Raw genomic sequence first — 18,302 nt, 5'->3', positions numbered from 1 at the left:
CGCGCGCCCGGCGGCAGCGGTCTCCCAGCAGCAGTTCTAGTACATGCTGTTCCGCTGCGGGCGGTCGCGGCAGCTGGGGGTAGTCGCGCAGAGGGGCCGGCGGATGCGGCCGTTCCGACAGGTCGACGGGTCGGGCCTGCTCCACGGGGTAGAGCTGTACCTCCAGCAGTCGGACGTGTTCGACCAGGAGCCGTGCGACGTGCGTTTCAAGACGCAGCAGCTGGCGTTCTAGCGCGAGCAGTACTCGTTGTTGTACCTCCTGTTGACGTTGTACCTCTACTACTGCGTGGAGCTCCCGGGGTAACAGCTGTCGTAGATGCTGTGCCGGGAGTAGTGGACCTTCGCGAGGGAGCTCGGGGGGAACGGCAGCATGCTTAAGGGGCGGCGGCTCCCGCCCGACGGCTGCCGCTGCGTGCTCGGCGACATAGAGCTAGCCCCGCGTCCCTCTCTGGTCGTCGCGTAGCGCCGGTTGCCGGTCCGCGTGCGCCTCGAGGCCCTCGTGTGCGGGCTCCTAGGCGTGATGCTGCTGCTGGACCGGCCCCTCTAGTGCGCCTACGTCCACACGATGAGCTGGTTCGGGCTGCTCTGCGCCGACGTCCGGCGGTTGGCGGTCGAGTTGATGCGGGAGTTCCTCGGGCAGCGCGGCTGCCCCGGGCTGTAGGGGCTGCCGGTGCTCTACTGCGGCATGTAGCTGTGCAGCTGCGGGCGCGACAGCTCGACGAGGGCGTTGCGCACGAGCCGCTGCGCCACGGACGGCGACCACGTGCAGGTGATGAAGAAGACCTCCTTCTCGGCCCGCGCAATCACGTTGGAGACGTGCCGGATGACGTCCACCAGCGGCGCAATCACCGTCAGGGGCACCGTCCCGTGGGTGCCCATGAGCGGCGGCGACACGACGCCGGCCAGGGGGTCCGCGTCGAGGCACCGCAGGGCGTCGGCGAAGGCCTGGAGGAACAGCGGGCTCGGCGTCGTGGGACCCCAGCGGCCGCACTTGTAGGCGAGGTCCAGGTCCCGCGTCTGGCGGGTTGTTGTTGTTGTTGTTGTTGCCGGAGACGGCCGGCCATTATTTGCAGTATCGTTGTTGTTGTTGTTGTTGTTGTTGTTGTTGGTGGTGGTGTTCTGGTCGGAGGAGGAGCGGGAGGAGGCAGAGGCAGAGGCAGAGGCAGAGGCGGAGGAGGAGGGAGGGGACGGCGGACGGCGGTGGAGGTCCTTTTCGTAGATGCCGTAGAGGTCCTTTGCGATCTGGCCGGGGCTCTGGGACGGGTTCTTGGCGAGCAGGGAGCTGACGGTGTTGGGGGACTGGCAGAGCCGGAGGACGTGGTCGGACACCATTCTCAGTGATGGGATATATAAGATGGGCGAGCGAGTGGTATGGCGAGTATAGAGTATTTACAGACGTTATCAACAGCGTGCTCATATGTTACACAAGATTTATATTGAGATTGAAAGCAGAAGAAAAGGCAGATAGAACGGGATAGACGGCATCGTCGTCCACAGAGTAACCAAGGTCCTTCACGGCAAAGCCAAGCCGAAGCATGTAAGTCCCCCAGCTGCAATGGCCATCACCAAAGCCCTCTCCAGCTCTTCTTCCAGCATCAAAACGCCGTGTGGGGTCATGCAACGTCATGCAAAGCCCCCGGCCGTGGCGGCATCCCTCCCACCCTTCAAGAAAACTTGCTTGGCAGGATTTCCCGTCAGCGGAAAAGGCCCAGCCTTGCCTTGAAACTGAGTGTGAGTGGCTGTGGCAGGCCAGCTGGAACAAGTCTTGCCGTTGCCGGATTGCCGCTTTGGCTTCCCAGATGGGCCGCTAGGCTGGCCGAGATCCCGATCGTTTTATGGAGGGGTGTTTTGAGGATTTGCATGCGTTGGAGGAGCACGTGGATGATAGTTAGTGATGAACCAGGGACTGGAGGATGGAGAATAGACAAGGGGGTTGAAAGTGAGGGCATCGCCAAGGCTGGATGAGGGAATCGGATGGGTTCCGCAGTGGTTGCAGGCAGTTTTGATGCAGGTTGTGTCGTGTTGCTACATATGTACTTACATACAGGCGTGACGTGCATTGCCTGAACGGGCCCTGCAGTGTCTGTCCTACGTCAAGCGTAACAACAGACGTACTCACACTCAGCTGTCTTATACTTGTAGGTACATACCTAGTACAGAACCACCAAAGGGAAGGACAAAAAGAATGAAGAAACAGCCCATGCACGCTCCTCTGGCCGACTCAGTGGCTCTGACGCATCTGTGAGAGAGTCTTACAGCAACTATAAACGGCCCATGATGCTCCCCTCTCCAGGCTGGCTCGGCGGCACTTACTGCTCCGGTCTACTGGGGGGAGTCAACTCATGTCAATCAAAACACAGCTCGTGCATCTTCTGCCTTGCAATGTTTCCCCAGCATGGAGAAAACCTGCACTTCCACTGCGGTTCGAAATAGCAGCTTCTTCAGCTTTCTCACATGTTGTAGATCACCATGTTAGACTGATCATAACCCGTTGATCTTGTTGCTTCAGAGGCGTCTGTTGTGTCTTAGTATATCCCCCGAGTTGAGTCAAGGTGAATGGACGAGATTGTTAGCTCAAGCATCCTTGCAAGCACTGATACTGATACCACTAGAAAAGAGACCCTGAGACCCCGCCTTTCCAGCTCTGACCAGCCTTTGGCTCTAGATAATAGAGACGGTCGTCTTCAATATCAAGAACATCGTCATGATTCCATTTCAACATTGTTTCTAATACTTTCAACCTGAGTTGATTCCATGTCAATTCACGCTTACCTGATGGCTTCCATGTGATTCGCGGCCAATTGGCGCCATAACACGCTGCAGGTCCCGGTACCTCGACACGCTGCCTGCCCCTCAGCCTGTCCGCGAGGAGCAGTACTTTGTCCGTGATAGAGCACATACAGTGCCTCCTAAGCCAATCCCACGCTCCGTATATGTCATAACCGCCGCCTCCAATGTTCTCGCATCAAGCAGCCAAATCCAGTCAAACCAATCCCAATCCTCGTCCTTATTAATCTTCTTGCCTGGAATTTGAACTCCTTGTCCAGTTTCGGCTCAGGGGGCGTTTGATGTTCTATCTTATCCGTTTTGACGCCAGTACTAACAACCCCCGAAACACTTGAGCGTCAAAATTGTCATCCCACCAGCATTACAAACCACACCACCATCCCTCCTCCTCCTCCTCCTCCTCCTCCTACCAACCTCACCTAGTACTACCTCACTCTACAGCCCCTCGTCATCCACCAGCTGCGCTACTCCGACTATCCAACATCTCGATCGATTCATCAATTCACTCAGCCTCGTTCTCCCATCTTCAGCCTCGCCATCATCCAACAAGTCGCACCCGCAGCCATGGCCAAGCCCCGGCTGATTATCCTCATTCGCCATGCCCAATCCGAGGGCAATAGTCAGTCTCCCTCTATCTCTCTCTCGTGTCTCTCCTCAAGTCCAGCTAACATCACTCCTCTCCCCCCAGAGAACCGCGAGATACATCAGACCATCCCCGACCACCGCGTCAAGCTCACCCCCGAAGGCTGGACCCAGGCCCACGAGGCCGGCCGCCGCCTGCGCAAGCTGCTCCGCCCCGACGACACCCTCCAGTTCTTCACCTCGCCCTACCGCCGCACGCGCGAGACCACCGAGGGCATCCTCGCCACCCTCACGTCCGACGACCCGGAGCCCTCGCCTTACCGCCGCTCCAGCATCAAGGTCTACGAGGAGCCGCGCCTGCGCGAGCAGGACTTTGGCAACTTCCAGCCCTGCAGCACCGAGATGGAGCGCATGTGGCAGGAGAGGGCCGACTACGGCCACTTCTTCTACCGCATCCCCGACGGCGAGAGCGCCGCCGACGCCTACGACCGCATCAGCGGCTTCAACGAGAGCCTGTGGCGCCAGTTTGGCGACGACGACTTTCCCAGCGTCTGCGTCCTAGGTAAGACACTCTCACTCCCAAACCCTATCTATACAAGACTCCAACCCCCGTTCTAACGTTTGACTCTTCGCTGCGCGCAAGTCACCCACGGCCTCATGTCCCGCGTCTTCCTCATGAAGTGGTACCACTTCTCCGTCGAATACTTCGAGGACCTCCGAAACATCAACCACTGCGAATTCCTCATCATGCGCAAGCAGGTCAACGGCAAGTACCACCTCGAAAACAAGCTGCGCACCTGGTCCGAGCTGCGGCGGGAGCGCGCGCAGGCCCTCAAGGACAAGGACAAGGAGGGCGGCGGCGGCGGCGACGCCTCCGGCTCCGGCTCCGATAAGAACGCCAACGGCAACGGCGGCAGGGACGACTTCAAGCTGCAGCACACGCAGAGCTTCGTCGCCGTCCGCAGGTGGGGAGGCTGTCCGAACGGCTGCAACCACTCCGCCGCCTACAGGCCCCATAACCAGGACTCGGACCACGCGCTGCAGCAGCAGCAGGAGAACAAGAACGGTGGCGGCAACGGCAACAACGGCAGTTCCAGTACCTCCACCCTCGCCGCCAGGAGACAGCAGCGTCACGTGTCGAGCAGCGGCGGCTCCGAAGACGACGACGACGACAGCCTGCAGCCCCCTCTCAAGGCCGTCAACAAGAGGGTCAACGTCGAGGCCGCCCGCGCCTTTGACGACATCGTCTCCTCCCCCGACGGCACCCCGTCCTTCATCACCGCCGAGGACCGCATCCGCCACATCAAAGCCACCCACATGCACGTCGGCCGCGACGCCGGCGGCACCTACTCGGGCCACGCCTCCCTCGCCGGCAGCGACACCGAGGCCTCCGAGGACGAGGCCGCCCGCCGCCGGCGCGTCGTCGCCGCCGCCTCGCTCGACTCGCGCATCAAGGCCGGCACCGCGCTGGCGAACCGCCTCGGCGACGAGCCGGGCACGGATTGCAGCGCCGTCGAGGACCTGGACGACGTGGAGAGGGAGGACAGGAGCGTCATGGGGAGCATTTATTAACACATCAAGAAAAAAAGGGGGTCATCCGTTGCGCACGGGTTTGAATCAGCGTTGCACACACACGAAAGCGTGGCTTGATTATGAGCAATGATTTCTGAGTTTTTGATCGATCGATACCTGGGGAGTAGCTATATAGATTGGATTATATCTGGTTTTTTCATCAATGGAAAAGAAGTGTTTTGGTCTGGACTTTTTGTATATCATTGCCACCATGATTGTGAAGTCTAACAGAAGACCACCATGATCGTGAAGTCTAACAGAAGACTAACATGAAACAACACAACAGTAGCGACAAGGAGATCGAATGGGGTTTAAAGTAGGTATGATTTTCCTCTAATATAAACACACCAGAAAGAAACCGCAAACCATACATACACATTTGTGCATACAAAGCCCTCCTCCCCCTTCCCCCCTTCCCCATTCGCAATAAAGCAGAGAGAAGAAACAAGAAAGGAAGAAAGAAAGAAAAGAAAACAGCGAAGCTCCGTGCCATTCCAGTTCCTTTATGTTAAACCCATTTGCCCAGTCTTTAATCCCAGCCGTGGCCCTTGAAAACAAATAATTGTGACCCTCCCCCTACCTTACCCTACCTGATACTCAGGTAGAACTTTTTCCCCCTGTCTTTATGTGCCAATCTGATGCCGACGCTGAAAAAAAAGAGCAGCATGGACATGAAAAAGTCCACACATCAGATAAGAAGAAATAAAAGAAGAACAATGCCAAAAGAAGAAGAAGAAACATGCAGTACAATCCCTCCGTCTGTCCTCCTCACAAGTAACCATAGCATTAATGACCCAAGTGGTCAAATCCCCATGTAGAGAATCCTCCAAGGCTCGATTCCGCCCGCTGTAGAACATGCTGCCACAAGTCTGCTCGGCTCTCCTAGGTTATTCGGCTTGATTAAGAAGAGCGAGAGGAAGAAAAGAACAGAAAGAAGAAAGAGCTGAAGGTATCAAAGTAAGTAACAAAGGGTAGTAATGAAGACACCCTTCCAGAACTGCCAACCCAAGGACCACGTCCTCAGCATTAGGCTGCGAAACGTCGAAGAAGAAGTCAACTTGATGAAAAGATGAGTTAAGAAAAAAGGGAGAGTGAGCGAGGTAGCCGGCCTAGTCCGCTCAAGGGGGACTATTCTATAGGCGATTGCCCGCTCCCGAGGATGTAAATGACAGCCAAGCCGCTTCAGAAAAACCGCGACATGGCTCTGCTGAGATCGATAAAGTCCACAGGCTTCGTCACATAGTCGCTGAATCCGGCCGCAGCGCACTTCTCTTGTACGTCTGACATGACGTTAGCAGAAAGCGCAATAATGGGCATCTGCGGATAGTTGTAATGCATTTCCCATTCCCGAATCTCGCGGCAGGCTTGGTAGCCATCTTTTCGAGGCATGTGGAGGTCGCACTGCGTCATCTGTTAGCCAACAAGCGCCTTCGGAACATGAAGAAGATAATCTTTGCTCACCAGAATGAGAGAGTAATAGTTGTGCGGTTTCGAAAACACTCTCTCGACGCACTCTGCTCCGTCCACGGCAATGTCCACGTCGACTGCGACCTTCATCAAAAACTTGGTCATCACCTTTTGGTTGACCGGATTGTCTTCCACCAGGAGGACCCTGAAGCCCTTGTTGCCCATGCGCTTCTGGAGCTCCAGGGAGCTAGCCTTCTGACTCTCCAGCATTTGCTGCGCGGTAGACCTGTTCCAGTCGGTACTCAGATCCCGTCGGCGATCCGGGTCGAAGATGACTGCGAAGCGAGACGGCTTGACCGGCTTGTAGATGAAGTTGACCATCTTGTCCGAGAAGAGCTTCTCGTATTTGGTGCCAGACGAGTACTTCATCACCTCCTGCCGCTGGACCGAGTCCGAGAGAATCAGGATCATGGTGCTGTCCATCTTCTGAGACTTGGTGATCTTGTCCATGACGCTGATGACTGCCTCGGCCTCGCCGAGGTTGATGACGATGTGAGTGAACCGGATGGGGTCTTCGCCTCCAATGTAAGCTTCAGCCTCCTCTAGGCTGGCGACGGCGGTGATCTGATGCGGCACGTCTTTCGGCAGCGTCATCTCAATGTGCTGCGTGGTAGCTTCGCGGCTGTGCGTCTGGGGGCAAATCAGGAGTATCAGATACATGGGTGGGCGGAACGTTTCAGCCGGCAGCTTCTTCTCCGGCGTTGCGCTCCGCGTTGTCGAACTCCGGTCGGATGGCATCTCGAGCTTCATCTGCGAAAGGTCTTGACCGCTGGCTTTGGCCGCCTCGCTGAAGCGAGCCAGGCCCGTATTCATCGACGTGATGGAAGATCTGTCCGTGGCAAGCGACTGGCCAGAGTGAGGAGACTGGCTCGAGCTGCCCGTCGAATCAGCACCCAGCGTAAGGAATTCTGGACCCACGATGCCGGTCTCGTCCATAGCGTGCGCATTCTGGGCTAGGGGAGCCGTGGGCGGAAGCGCAGGAAGCGTTGCATGATGGCCACGCTCATCGGCCGTGGCAGGTACTGGAGACACCGCCGTTGCTGTCGATCCCGGACTGTTAGGCATCGGAGGCCGATCTTCGAGCGTCGGTAGCGAGCAGCGAGCCGTAAAGGTAAAGGTTGAGCCCTTGCCCATGACCGCATTCCCTTCCATCTTGCCGCCGTGGAGCTCGACGAGTTGCCTTGAGATGACAAGGCCAAGCCCGCTGCCTCCATGCTGTCTCGTGCTGCTCTCGTCAATCTGGCTGAACGGCTTGAATATGAGAGCCTTTTCTTCCTCCGAGAAGCCACGGCCAGTGTCGGTGATGATGAACTCGAGCATAATCTCGTGTTCCCCTACCACTGCGTCGTCACCCCTGTACACTTTGCACTGACTAAACACCTCGCCCTCCGACGTGAACTTGATGGCGTTTCCGATGACGTTCAACAGGACCTGGCGGATCCGAACCCTGTCTCCCTTTACCCACGCCGGGACGTCTGCATCTACGAGGTAGTTGAGCTCGAGTCGTTTAGAGATGGCCATCGTCGACACGAGTTCGTTGACATCTTCGATAAGCGAGCGGGTGTGGAACCATTCGTATCTCAGCTTCATCATTCCTGCATCCACTTTGGAGAGATCCAGGATGTCGTTGATGATCATGATGAGACTGTTGGCACTCGTCTGAATGGTGTTGGTGTAGTCCCGCTGCTCTTCGTTGAGCGTGGTATCCTGCAAGAAGCTCACCATGCCCGATATGCCTATCAGAGGGGTGCGGATCTCGTGCGACATGTTGCTCAAGAACCGGCCCTTTGATTCCATGGCTTCCTTCAACTTCGCCTCAAGGAGCTTGTGATCGTTGATGTCGGTGGCAGAGCCAAAGTAGGAACTAGCGCCGCTGCCAAAGTCTATGGTGTCAATCTCGACACAGCGAACGAGATGCCACCGATACTCTCCCGTCTTCGAACGCAGTCGGACCTCCGTCGTGTACGATAGCCTGCCGTTGGAGTCGGTGCCGACCTTGATGACGCCCTTTTTGGCAAGCTCTGCAATATCGGGATTCGCAAGGTGGTAGCCTGCTTCACCGCCAGCGCCTTGCTTGCTTGATGGTGGTGGTCCTCGGCCCGGGGTCTCTGCCGGCCGCTCCCTTGTTGCGCCTGTGGGCGTGCTTGTGGTGTCGCCGGAGCCCTTTTGACTCGAGGCGGTGGGCGGTGATGTCGGCTGTGAAGAAGCAGATGAAGGAATGCGGCATCTGGCCAAGTCTTCTGGGTGGACGAAGTCCAAGAAGCCCAGGCGCAGTGAGTCCTCAAAGCTCTGGCCAGTGTAGGACAGCCATTGCTCGTTTGCAAACGTCACACCGTCCTCCTCTGTGGCAGTAAAGATAATCTGCGGGATCAGGTTGGCTAGCAGGCGATGCTTTGCCTCCGAGGCCTCAACCTCCTGTTGGCGCGCGGCTTTGATTTCTGCTATGCGCTGCTCGTGAATGTCCAGGTATGAGCCCAGAAACTGCACGACGGCGCCCCGCTTGTCCCTGGAAGCCACGGCGCGGGCGTAGAACCACCTGTAGGCGCCATCAAATCTCTTGATCCTTACAGTGCTTGAGAACTGCTCTCCGGTCCGCAGCGAGTGGCTCCAGGCCTTGAGATAATCCTCGCGCTCGTCTGGGTGGATGCTGCCCCATGGATCCGCGGAGAGGTCTGCCACCGTCTGTCCCCGGTAGGACAGGTAACGGCTGTTGACCCACACGATTTCACCCGTTTGCGGCAACGCAACGAACACCTGGGCCGGTAGAGAGTCGAGTATGAGGCCTTTCAGCTTATCGGACGGTGGTGGCATGTCGGCGGCTGAGGCGATGAACGAGTTGCTCCTCTGCAGCACGTTTGCATTGGATGTCAGCGGCCGGCTGGGCAGGCTGGCGCCGGGGGGCAATGATTGGAACGTGGAAGCAAAGTCGGCGCCGTAGCTGTGAAGAAGCGTGTGGCCCTTCTTGGATGGAGCCTGCTCGACCTTTGAAGGCTCGGGGTATTTATCGGCCGATACAGCGTCAAGGTCAATGCTTCCCTCGAGACTATTCCGAGATGGAGCATCCTTTGTGCTGGAGGGTTCGTCCGAGCTCCCCGTATGTCTATCCGCCACCTCGTCGGCGTCTGTCACGGCAGCCTGCGGAGTTTGGGGGGTTTTGCTGCCAGCCAGGCGAGATGGCCGCACTTCTCCAGGAGGGTCGTCTTTAGAACCAGCTCGAGACCGCTGCGAGCTCTGTCTCGCAAGCTTGCTGCCAAAATAGCCACCCGAAGTCTGAGAGATGCCCGCCGGGCTCGCTGCAGGCTGCCGCCTCTCCGCGAGGTAAACGAGAGCCCCCGAGTCCCATCCGGGGGTGCCGGTCGGGGAGCCAGTGGTGCTTTTGGAGATGCCCGAATAGTCGCTTGGACTGGTGATGCTCCCGGCCAACGACTGTTGTAGGACAGCCGTCTCGTCCGCGGCGAGAAAGGGGCCGCTTTCCATCGGCCGGCCGAATGCGGTAACCGCACCAAATCCAGCCGTAGATGGCCTTCTCCGCTTGAGACCGGCCAGTTCCGTCTCGAGATTGGTGTAGTGTCGACACAGAGAGAAAGTGGCGGCGAGATGTGGTGCCAGGTGCTCCAGGGAGTGCCGCAAGTTGGACGGGTACGGGATGACGGGGCTGAGGATGGACAAGATGGCAATCGGCGCCGGCTTGTCTCTCTTTGGGACCTCGGGCTCCATGGAGATATGGTGAGTGCTCTCTGGCGACTGGCTGCTCCTCGAATGGGACTTCTGATGCATCGCCGTGGCATCAAGCTTGAAGGGGTGGGGCTGCAGCTTAGAGGGCACGGCGAGCGAAAGGGGTATGTGTAGAACCGTCCAGGAGTGGTCGACCCCAATAGCCTCCGGGGGCCGCATGGAGGCGTAGTCGGTGGGTGTGGGATCCGGGTTGAAGGAGTCTTCGTCGACGGTGGCATCTGCGAAGAAAGGGTTTTCCTTCGGATCGGGCCTGACCGCGGGTGACGGGGCCGGAGATTGCGACCAAGGCGACGGAGGGGTTTGCTCATACTCCTCGTATTTCGGCGTGGGCGGCCTTGGGCTGTCGTCGTCCAGTATGGTGTCGCCAAAGTGAACCTTGGATCTAACAGAGGCACGGGCACCGGTAGGGCCTGAAAAGATGGACGACAGCTTGGTTGCAGAGTCTGACCTCTTGTTCTTGGGCTTCCTCGGCAGCTCTTGGCCGGGCGTCCTGGGGCCGGGCTTGAAGGCACCCGCCGGCCCCGTTGAGGGTGCGGCCGGAGCGGCTGGCGCCAAGTAGGGGTAATTCCTCGTCAAGGCCACCGGCCGCCCGCGCTCCAGGACTCTCATGACGCCCGTATTGTCAATCAAGGGATCAGCTTCGTAATCAAGAGCCTGTAGAACAGGCAGAACTCTGCCCTGGCTGTTGCTCTTATTCACAAAGGACGCTTCCCAGCTGGGTATGTGCTGTTGCTGCTGTTGCTCTTCCTCGATGATGTCGTGCTGCTCCAGGGTGCTTTTGTTGAGCTTGGCGTGAGGTTCTCCCTGCCGGTCCGCCGCGGTCTGAATGGACGGAGAATGTGTTTGACTTCTAGTTAAGTAGGTGGGCCGACGAGGTGCCGCCATCGTGATGCCTTCCGGTGGGATGTCCTTGTTCTCTTCGAAGGCGGTAAAGGAGTGACGGCTAGCGAATGTAGGCCGCTTTGGCCCATCCAAGGGCGTGCCTACGGCAGGGCTGGCAAACACATCATCAAGAGCGTCATTCACCGTGCTCTGCAGGGCGCTGGTGCCGCCCTTGGCCAAGTAGTTCATGCTGAGGTCATCCTGCTCGTGCTCGTTATACGTAGCCTTCTGTCCCCACGGCACGTTTTCAATGTCGGTAGTGTCGGCGGGAACTGCCAGCGTTACACGCTCGGCCTGATACACTTCCCGCATGATCTGGACGACGGTACCCCACCAGGCATCGAGGCCAGGCTCGGCGGACAGCATCAGCGAGAGGTCATACAGATTAGGGGTGGGGAAGTCAAAGCCTTCAGGCTGAGGAGTGGCTCCCGGCTGGAAGGTCATGGCCGAAGCCGGGGTCGACGTCTCTGACAGGACTCTGTCGAGGACGCCGCGATGTTCAAGTGCCATTGCATGAGGCGACCGGGAGAAACCTGGTGCGGCGGAAGCCTGGGCGGGTGGGAGAGAAAAGCCCGATGGACCAAAGCTCCCAGGCGGAAGCGTCATTCGAGGGAAGGGATATGAGGGGGTGCCGGCGATGGGTGCCGGGGTCATGCCACCACGGATTGTGTTTCCAGACTCGGTCGACGTGCTGGTAAAGGCCGAGGACGTTGGATAGGGGGAGTTGAGGACGGCATCTTCGAGAATGGGCGCCACGCGGGTCTTGTCGGGAAGTCCCAAGTGCAGCTCTTGAGCGGAGAGATCCCGCAGTTCCAGATCGCGGATCAGCCTTTCCCGATACTCAACAAGCTGCTGCTGCGATAGTTTTGGTCCGTCAGCCGTTGGCGTCTCACTGTGCGTGGAACCATTGACTGTGGACCCAGACGGAACAGTGGGCGAAGAATGAGGGGGGTCGTCGACATCGTCGTCCGTGATGCCGTCGACCTGGGCGCCGAGCCTGGCATGGGCATTGGCCTTCCAATCGGCATCGCCATCGATATCGGCATAGAAGTCGTCGTCGTAGTCCTGGGGCTCGTCCTGGTAGTCATCATCGGAATCTTCTCGGCCATTCAGATCGGTTATACGCCGCGAAGCCAAGGGCCTGGAGTGGGGGACCGAGTCTGCTGAGGGGCTCGACGAAGCGAGCGGGTAGCTGGAGCGGCGTGCTGCCATTGAGCCTTTAGCATTGGCATGCCGGTCTTGCGAGGCGCCGGGGGTCACTCGTCCATTTCTCGCGGGGGTCGGGTCGGTGGTGGGAGTGGCAGCGGCAGCGGCAGCATCGACGGTCCAGTGGGCAAAGGGTCCGGTGGGCAGCTCCAGGCGACGCGTCCAGGGGGCGGTCGATGCGGGCGAGGGCGTCTCAGTCGAGGGCGCGGCGGTGGCCGTGGCCGTGGCCGTCGTGGTTGTGGTTGTGCTGGAGGAGGTCGAGGCCGGGATGGGCAGAGAGGGCGAGAACAGGGCTCTCTTTTCGGCCGAGAAGCTCTGGCGTGGCATGCCTCATGCCCTCTTCTGTGCGAAGAGGGATGGCGGTGGATCTCGTCAGGTCAGGTCGGCAAGTGGGATGCCGCATACGCAGGACAAGGCGGTAGCATCCAAAGCACAGCGAAAGGGCTCGGAGACGACAGCGGCGGCTGGCTGGCTGGTGAGAGGGCAGCAGAGGCGGAGGCAGAGGGAGGGGCGAGCCGGGTTGCGTTGAGCGGCTTCTCGGCGTCGGCGGTCTCTCTCGTCGGCGGTCTCTCGTTGGCTCTCTGTGGCCGTCCTCTGGCGGTCTTTTCGGCCGATCTGGTCTGCCGCGTCTCGACTCTTTATTTCCTGTATCTTTTGTCTTTTTTCCAGCTTTTCAATACTTACTGGTTTTCCCCCCAGGCCCGTCTGTGCGTGCGTGCGTGCGTCCCGTCTCTCTTGTGTTTCTGACTCTTGGGTTGTGGCCCGGGTCTGCGTCCGTGTCCGCCTTCTGTTTCCGAGTCTTGGTCTGTCTCCTCCGCGATGTTGTGCGTGGGATCTCCTGACCTTGTTTGTCCCTTTTTCGGTCCTCTCTTTGTCCTCAGCCTCGCGTCTGTTCCGCTCTTTGTTGGGCGGCTTGCGGCTATGGAGGGCAAGACGAGCTGGTTGTGTGTGGAGAGGATTGGAATTTGGAGGTCGAGTGCATGTGTGCGGGAAAAGCGTGGAGGTGGTGGCGGTTGTGCTTCCAGGTTCCGGTTCCCTGTCTGGAAATGGATGGGACAGGACGGTAGGCTGTCGGCGGGCTGGCTGGCTGTTAAGGTAGGGCCTCTCCTCACACGTCACAGCGAGCAAAAGCAGCACTGATGAGTTTATCGCAGGCGGTGGTGCGGCAGGGGTGGGGAGATGGAGCGGACAGGCCACAAACGGGGGTCGTTTCCAGCAAGCAATCCAACCTGGAAGGATTGGATCCGAGCAGAGGGGGAGCCCTCACAGTGAGGTCCAGTGGCAAGAGCGCTGTATTCACTCGCGCTGTTGCTGCTATGGAGTCCGCCGCAGCACTGCCTGTCGTCCGCTATACTCGTACAGTAGTCAATCCGTCAGTGGGTAAGGTAGTAGGTAGGCTTCAAGACTATTCGCAAGCTGGAGCGCTGCAGATACTCGCGGCTGAAGGTGGCGCGCAGAACTGGCGGTTCGCTCTGGGGAGCCATGAGGTGGCTTCAAGGTCTGCGTGCCGCCAGGCCACCCAAGATGCACCGGAATCCCCCCCATGTCCCAAGCCGTCGCCCCCCGGAACCGCTTAGGGAGCGAAAAAATGATTATGACGTAGGTGACAGGAACTGGAGGCTGGACAACGGCCCTAGTGAGCAGCCCCACGTCAGGGGTGTGAAGAAGAGAAGCCCTTTGCGGTGTTTTTTTCCGATTTACCCTCTTCCTCTTTCTGTCTGTCTGTCTGTGTGTCTGTATGACCTGTGCGAGAGGTATCGGTAAGGTACAATACTGTTTGTTTGTCGCTTTGCATTGACATGAATACTTGATATTCGGCAATATTATACGGATAGTACCTCTAGCATCACGACATGAATTGCAGGTAATGCCTCAGCGGTGTTGACTGTGATTCATGCTGCTGGCAAATGCACCACAGAAACATCTCCACTCCACGCCGGATGCATTTCCAGTGCGGTGGAAACGCCCAGCCAGGGCTGCTAAACTCGCACTGGACCTGTTCCAATCATCTCGCGGCATGGAACCTGAGCCGTCACCAGTCTGTCTACTACACACCAAGTATCGAACCTTAGCTCACCTGCCGCTATTCCGACCGCTGGTACTCGATCCATGGATCCTGGCCCTCATCAAGCTCGCGTGCCTTTTTTCGCCAACTCTAAATTGCGGCCACGCGGAGCATCTCCAAAGCATCTCAGCTCCGGCTTGGCTCAATGCTAACGGCGACTAACGCTGCTGCTACCATGTATGTACAACTACCGTATCCTTTCAAGGCCATCCATTGCCCGCCCGGGGACGCTTGTCTGGTTATGGAGCAGACGACATCAAGTGTCGACGTGTCTGTTCACTACCACATGTGTACAGACGTGTCTTCCCTCATCTCGTCCAGCAACTCACCACCTCGCAGGCGCCATACATAACGGCACAAACGTGTATCCAAGCACCGGCAGTCGAGCTCACGCCATTGCCCGGCCTCAGCAGCTTGCTGTCCGCTGACCGCTAACCGCTGACAACATGATATTACTAGTAGAACATGCAATTCAATAAATCACTACATGGACTAACCGGCCGGCTGAATGACTGCGTTGGCGCCTGTTTCAACCACTCGCTCAGCCGACTTTTGAGCGTGCCCACGAGCGTGCAGACAGGAGCAAGACACAAAAGGGCTCGGCACCTGTTTCCTTTACCTTGAGCAACAAGTACGGCTTGCGGTAACGCTCACGAGGCTTCAACAACGCCGACAGACCGATAGTCTGGTCGATGCTAGGCACGGTAGCGTAGGACATGTGCGTGGAGTCGACAGCCCATCCATCCATCTGCTCGGTCTAAAATGCTGACCGCCGTAGCGATGCAATGGTGCGGCCCGATGCTGATGGTTTACGTGCAGTTGAGGAGAGCCTTGGGCACCCGGTCGTACATACAGGCCATAGATAGATGACGCTTCTTTCGTTTGTACTGCCAAGGTGATACATACATACCACGACAATCAACAACGGACCAACAAGATGCCTCCCTTGTGATGATGAGATGCTCCCTCCGGGTCCACCCCACGAATCAGACAAGGCGTCGAACAAGAAGCTTTCCCATCCCTCCCTCCATGGAGCTCCGGTGGCCGAGCCACGAGGCAGCCCTTCAGCCCTTTGCCTCGGAAATTGTTGGGCCCTGCAAATTGATCGAATAAGCATCCACAATCCGCAGAATGACCCTTTCCCAGATGCCGCGCCAATGAGCAGCCCTACCTGTCTGCCTGCGTACTAACATCCAATAACGAAGCGCCTCAAACGGCATAATACTTAATAGCTACTGCTTATTACTATACTACGTCAATGCCTCCCGTTGTGTTCAATCACCACTGGGAGCCATCGCCGACTGGCACTTGCACTGTTCTTGTACGACAGACGACGGCTATCCTACCCGTCCGCGCCCCCAGCCCGTCTGTTTTGCAGTACCGTGAAGAACAAGCGCACGCGAGTACTAGCTGTACGACAAAACCCAGTACATCTGCATGCCCTCTCAAAGTTAATCATGCATCAAAAATCCTGGCCCAAACAGAAAGCCCTTCTGATGAAGGCCGACGCAGTGCTACCGCCCGCAGGGGGACCAGCACCAACACCGGGTACGAGGGACGAATCACGGCAACAAGAGGCTTTTGCCGGGCCATGTCGTGACGTACATGTAAGTCATGCAGAACCCGGGCAAATCCAAATCACCACCCCCCTCCTCTTGGTCAACGGCGAGCAAGATGCCATGCCTGCCGGGGAATGGACCGACACGATCGACCGCTGATCCCGTCGCTCGGAGATGGGCTTGAGAGCTCCTCTTGACGGCCCCATCACCGTTACGGGTACATACGGGACTTCTTTGGGGAGGCAGTGTTTCTCTTGGGAAGAGGAGCAACGACCAGCAGGGCGAATGAAGATGAAAATTAATCTCCCCCCAGTCAGTACTTCATGCATGCAAACGCTTGAACGCGCAACTTACGATACCACTTTCTGTACGAAGCACGAATACAGACAAGACGTGACATTCTTCCCCCACGGGGCCTGCGGCATCAACGTCATCTGTGACCCAAGGCACAGGAAAAAGGGCCAGGCTTGTCCTTCCCATCCCCGGTGCAGCCGCAGCCGTTTTTAATCTGCACACCTCGTATTCCATCTCCATTTTTTGCTTCGGACGAAGGAGAAGAGGAGGAGGAGAGAGAGGTGCAAAATCTGTGTTCCCCGGCGCAATTCATCATCTCATTGCCTCACACCTCTCGCTGCTCCCGTTTTTCGTCCATTCATCTCCCCCCATCCAAACCCCCGGAGGTCACATGAACCTGGTGTGTGCACACAGCTCTGGCCTCACAACCGAAAGGGAACGAACGAAAACCCCCCTCCCGTAAACGAGACGAGGCGGACGGACGGGGACATGGGGGGGTACGACCCTACGCGTACCTTGCCCTTGCAAGTTGATTTCTTGGAGATTTTCCCCTTCCTTTTCTTTTATTTCTTCTGTTCGAATGCGAGATCTTCGCTGAGCGATGTTATTTTTAGGTCCATCTAATTGGCAGTACTATTACCGTCACGTTGCCCTGCTACATACCTAGTAGTATTCTCAAACCTCCGAGTCGGTACCGGGTATGTCATCGGGGCATTTCTACAACTCAAACAAGTCATTTCACCAATTCAATCAAACCAACAAAGATCAACCGGTCATCCTCCCCCCATGACCATCAAATCCCGGCCCAATTCACCTTGCGTCCGCGGGCCTCATATCCACCCGAACTGGGCCTGCAAAGGACCTGTCAGAGACACTTTCTCTCCTCCTGGGATTCCCATCTCCGTCTTCAGCTGCTTTTGGTCCATCCCCTGGTAGGTACCATTCTCTAGCGGTGGGGGGAAGCTTTGGATGACGATGGCCTATTCTAGCGAGAAAGAATCGGCTACCGATATAAGTTCCTTGCAGTGCAGGAGAAGGCTCGTTGCAAAAGTTTGCCAATGCCAGAATCCACTTCAAGCAAACTTGTGATGCAAATTGCAATACTGTACAGCCCGGCGAGGAGTCATCGGTCCGAGCCAGCTTAACAAGGAGGAAAAAGACGGGGGCAGCAACAGCTTACAAGCTGTGAGAACCTCATATTTTCCCTCTCTCTGGGGTTTTTGTCTAACTGTGTTCCCGCTCCAACATGACGCTGCCTATGTCATCAGGGTATACAGTTACCGTAGCTGACCCCAATAGCAGCTACACGGACTACAAGTCTGACTCGTAACACTCAAGGAAATCTGGATTCGTGATGATCCAACCTCGTATCTCCCTTCTTCAACCTGTAGGTCACTGTAGGCAATGTATGTATGACAGCCCGTTCACATCGACAACCAACCGATGGCCCCATCAGGTTCCAAAGAGGGTGGGTGCGGAATAGCTCCTCCTCCTCCTCCTCCTCCTCCTCCTCCTCCTCCTCCTCCTCTCCACCGGAAAGCCTCGTCAAGAGACGGCAAGTAAAAAGCAGGACACGCAGTTCGTTCATCGATGCAGAATCCCACATAACAGGAACGCGGGAGCATCTTGTCCGGTCCTCTGGGATCGTTGTACCCACAAGAAAACAAGCTCACTCACTTGTCCATGGGAGAAGCAATAAGAGAAGAAGGAAAAAAAACTCTGACCCGCACCGCAACTCACAACAAAAAACCAACAAATCGGCAAAAGTTGTTCTCTCTGATTCGGAAATCGCTCCGCTCGCGGGAAACAGTTGCTGTTGTAACTTGCTACATACCTTACCGTAATACTCATACTTTGATACTGCCTTCATTTTGATCAGCTTGGGGAGGGGGCAAGCCACCTGACGATGTGAACCTTTTTTCTTTTCTTTTTTTTTCTCTTTTCTTTACTGCAAGTAGACTGTTGGGGCTTGCTTTCATCTCGGGTCTCTTCACCGCATCAAACCGCCCGCAAAAGGAAGGGCAGCCTGGACCCCTCAACTGAGACATATACGCAATGTAGGAGCCAAGTTTTCCGGTCACCATGCCGCTACCCGAGGAAATTGTTTGGTTGGTGCATCTACATCTTTTTTCTTTTTCTTTTCTTTTCTTTTC

At 57.0% G+C, this 18,302-nt stretch overlaps 3 protein-coding genes across 3 annotated transcripts in view; 1 reads left to right on the top strand and 2 right to left on the bottom strand.

Moving 5' to 3' along the window:
* The window catches only part of BBK36DRAFT_20145 (hypothetical protein), a gene marked incomplete at both ends in the record, with an annotated part of 2,533 nt that extends 1,201 nt beyond the window's left edge, over nt 1–1,332 (bottom strand). Inside the window, one exon of the mRNA XM_024897891.1 lies at nt 736–1,332. Coding sequence (XP_024749798.1) covers nt 736–1,332 — 597 coding nt within the window. The remainder of the gene's footprint in view (nt 1–735) is intronic.
* Nucleotides 1,333–3,351: 2,019 nt separating this feature from the next.
* On the top strand, nt 3,352–4,941 carry BBK36DRAFT_1119075 (phosphoglycerate mutase-like protein; the record flags this gene model as incomplete). Its single annotated transcript, XM_024890548.1, has 3 exons — nt 3,352–3,406; nt 3,476–3,931; nt 4,013–4,941. 3 exons carry the CDS (start codon nt 3,352–3,354, stop codon nt 4,939–4,941), a joined length of 1,440 nt encoding a protein of 479 aa, XP_024749797.1.
* A 1,182-nt stretch (nt 4,942–6,123) lies between these two features.
* BBK36DRAFT_1201294 (histidine kinase) lies at nt 6,124–12,308 on the bottom strand (the record flags this gene model as incomplete). Its single annotated transcript, XM_024897163.1, has 2 exons — nt 6,403–12,308; nt 6,124–6,342 (listed from the first exon to the last, which is right to left on the bottom strand). Exons 1-2 carry the CDS (start codon nt 12,235–12,237, stop codon nt 6,124–6,126), a joined length of 6,054 nt encoding a protein of 2,017 aa, XP_024749796.1. The 5' UTR covers nt 12,238–12,308.
* Nucleotides 12,309–18,302: the final 5,994 nt, after the last annotated feature.

Source organism: Trichoderma citrinoviride (assembly GCF_003025115.1).
Source record: "Trichoderma citrinoviride strain TUCIM 6016 unplaced genomic scaffold BBK36scaffold_7, whole genome shotgun sequence".
In the NCBI taxonomy this organism is placed as follows: Eukaryota; Fungi; Ascomycota; class Sordariomycetes; order Hypocreales; family Hypocreaceae; genus Trichoderma; species Trichoderma citrinoviride.
Note: the sequence above shows the minus strand (reverse complement) of the source record. Positions and strands in the feature narration are given on the sequence as shown.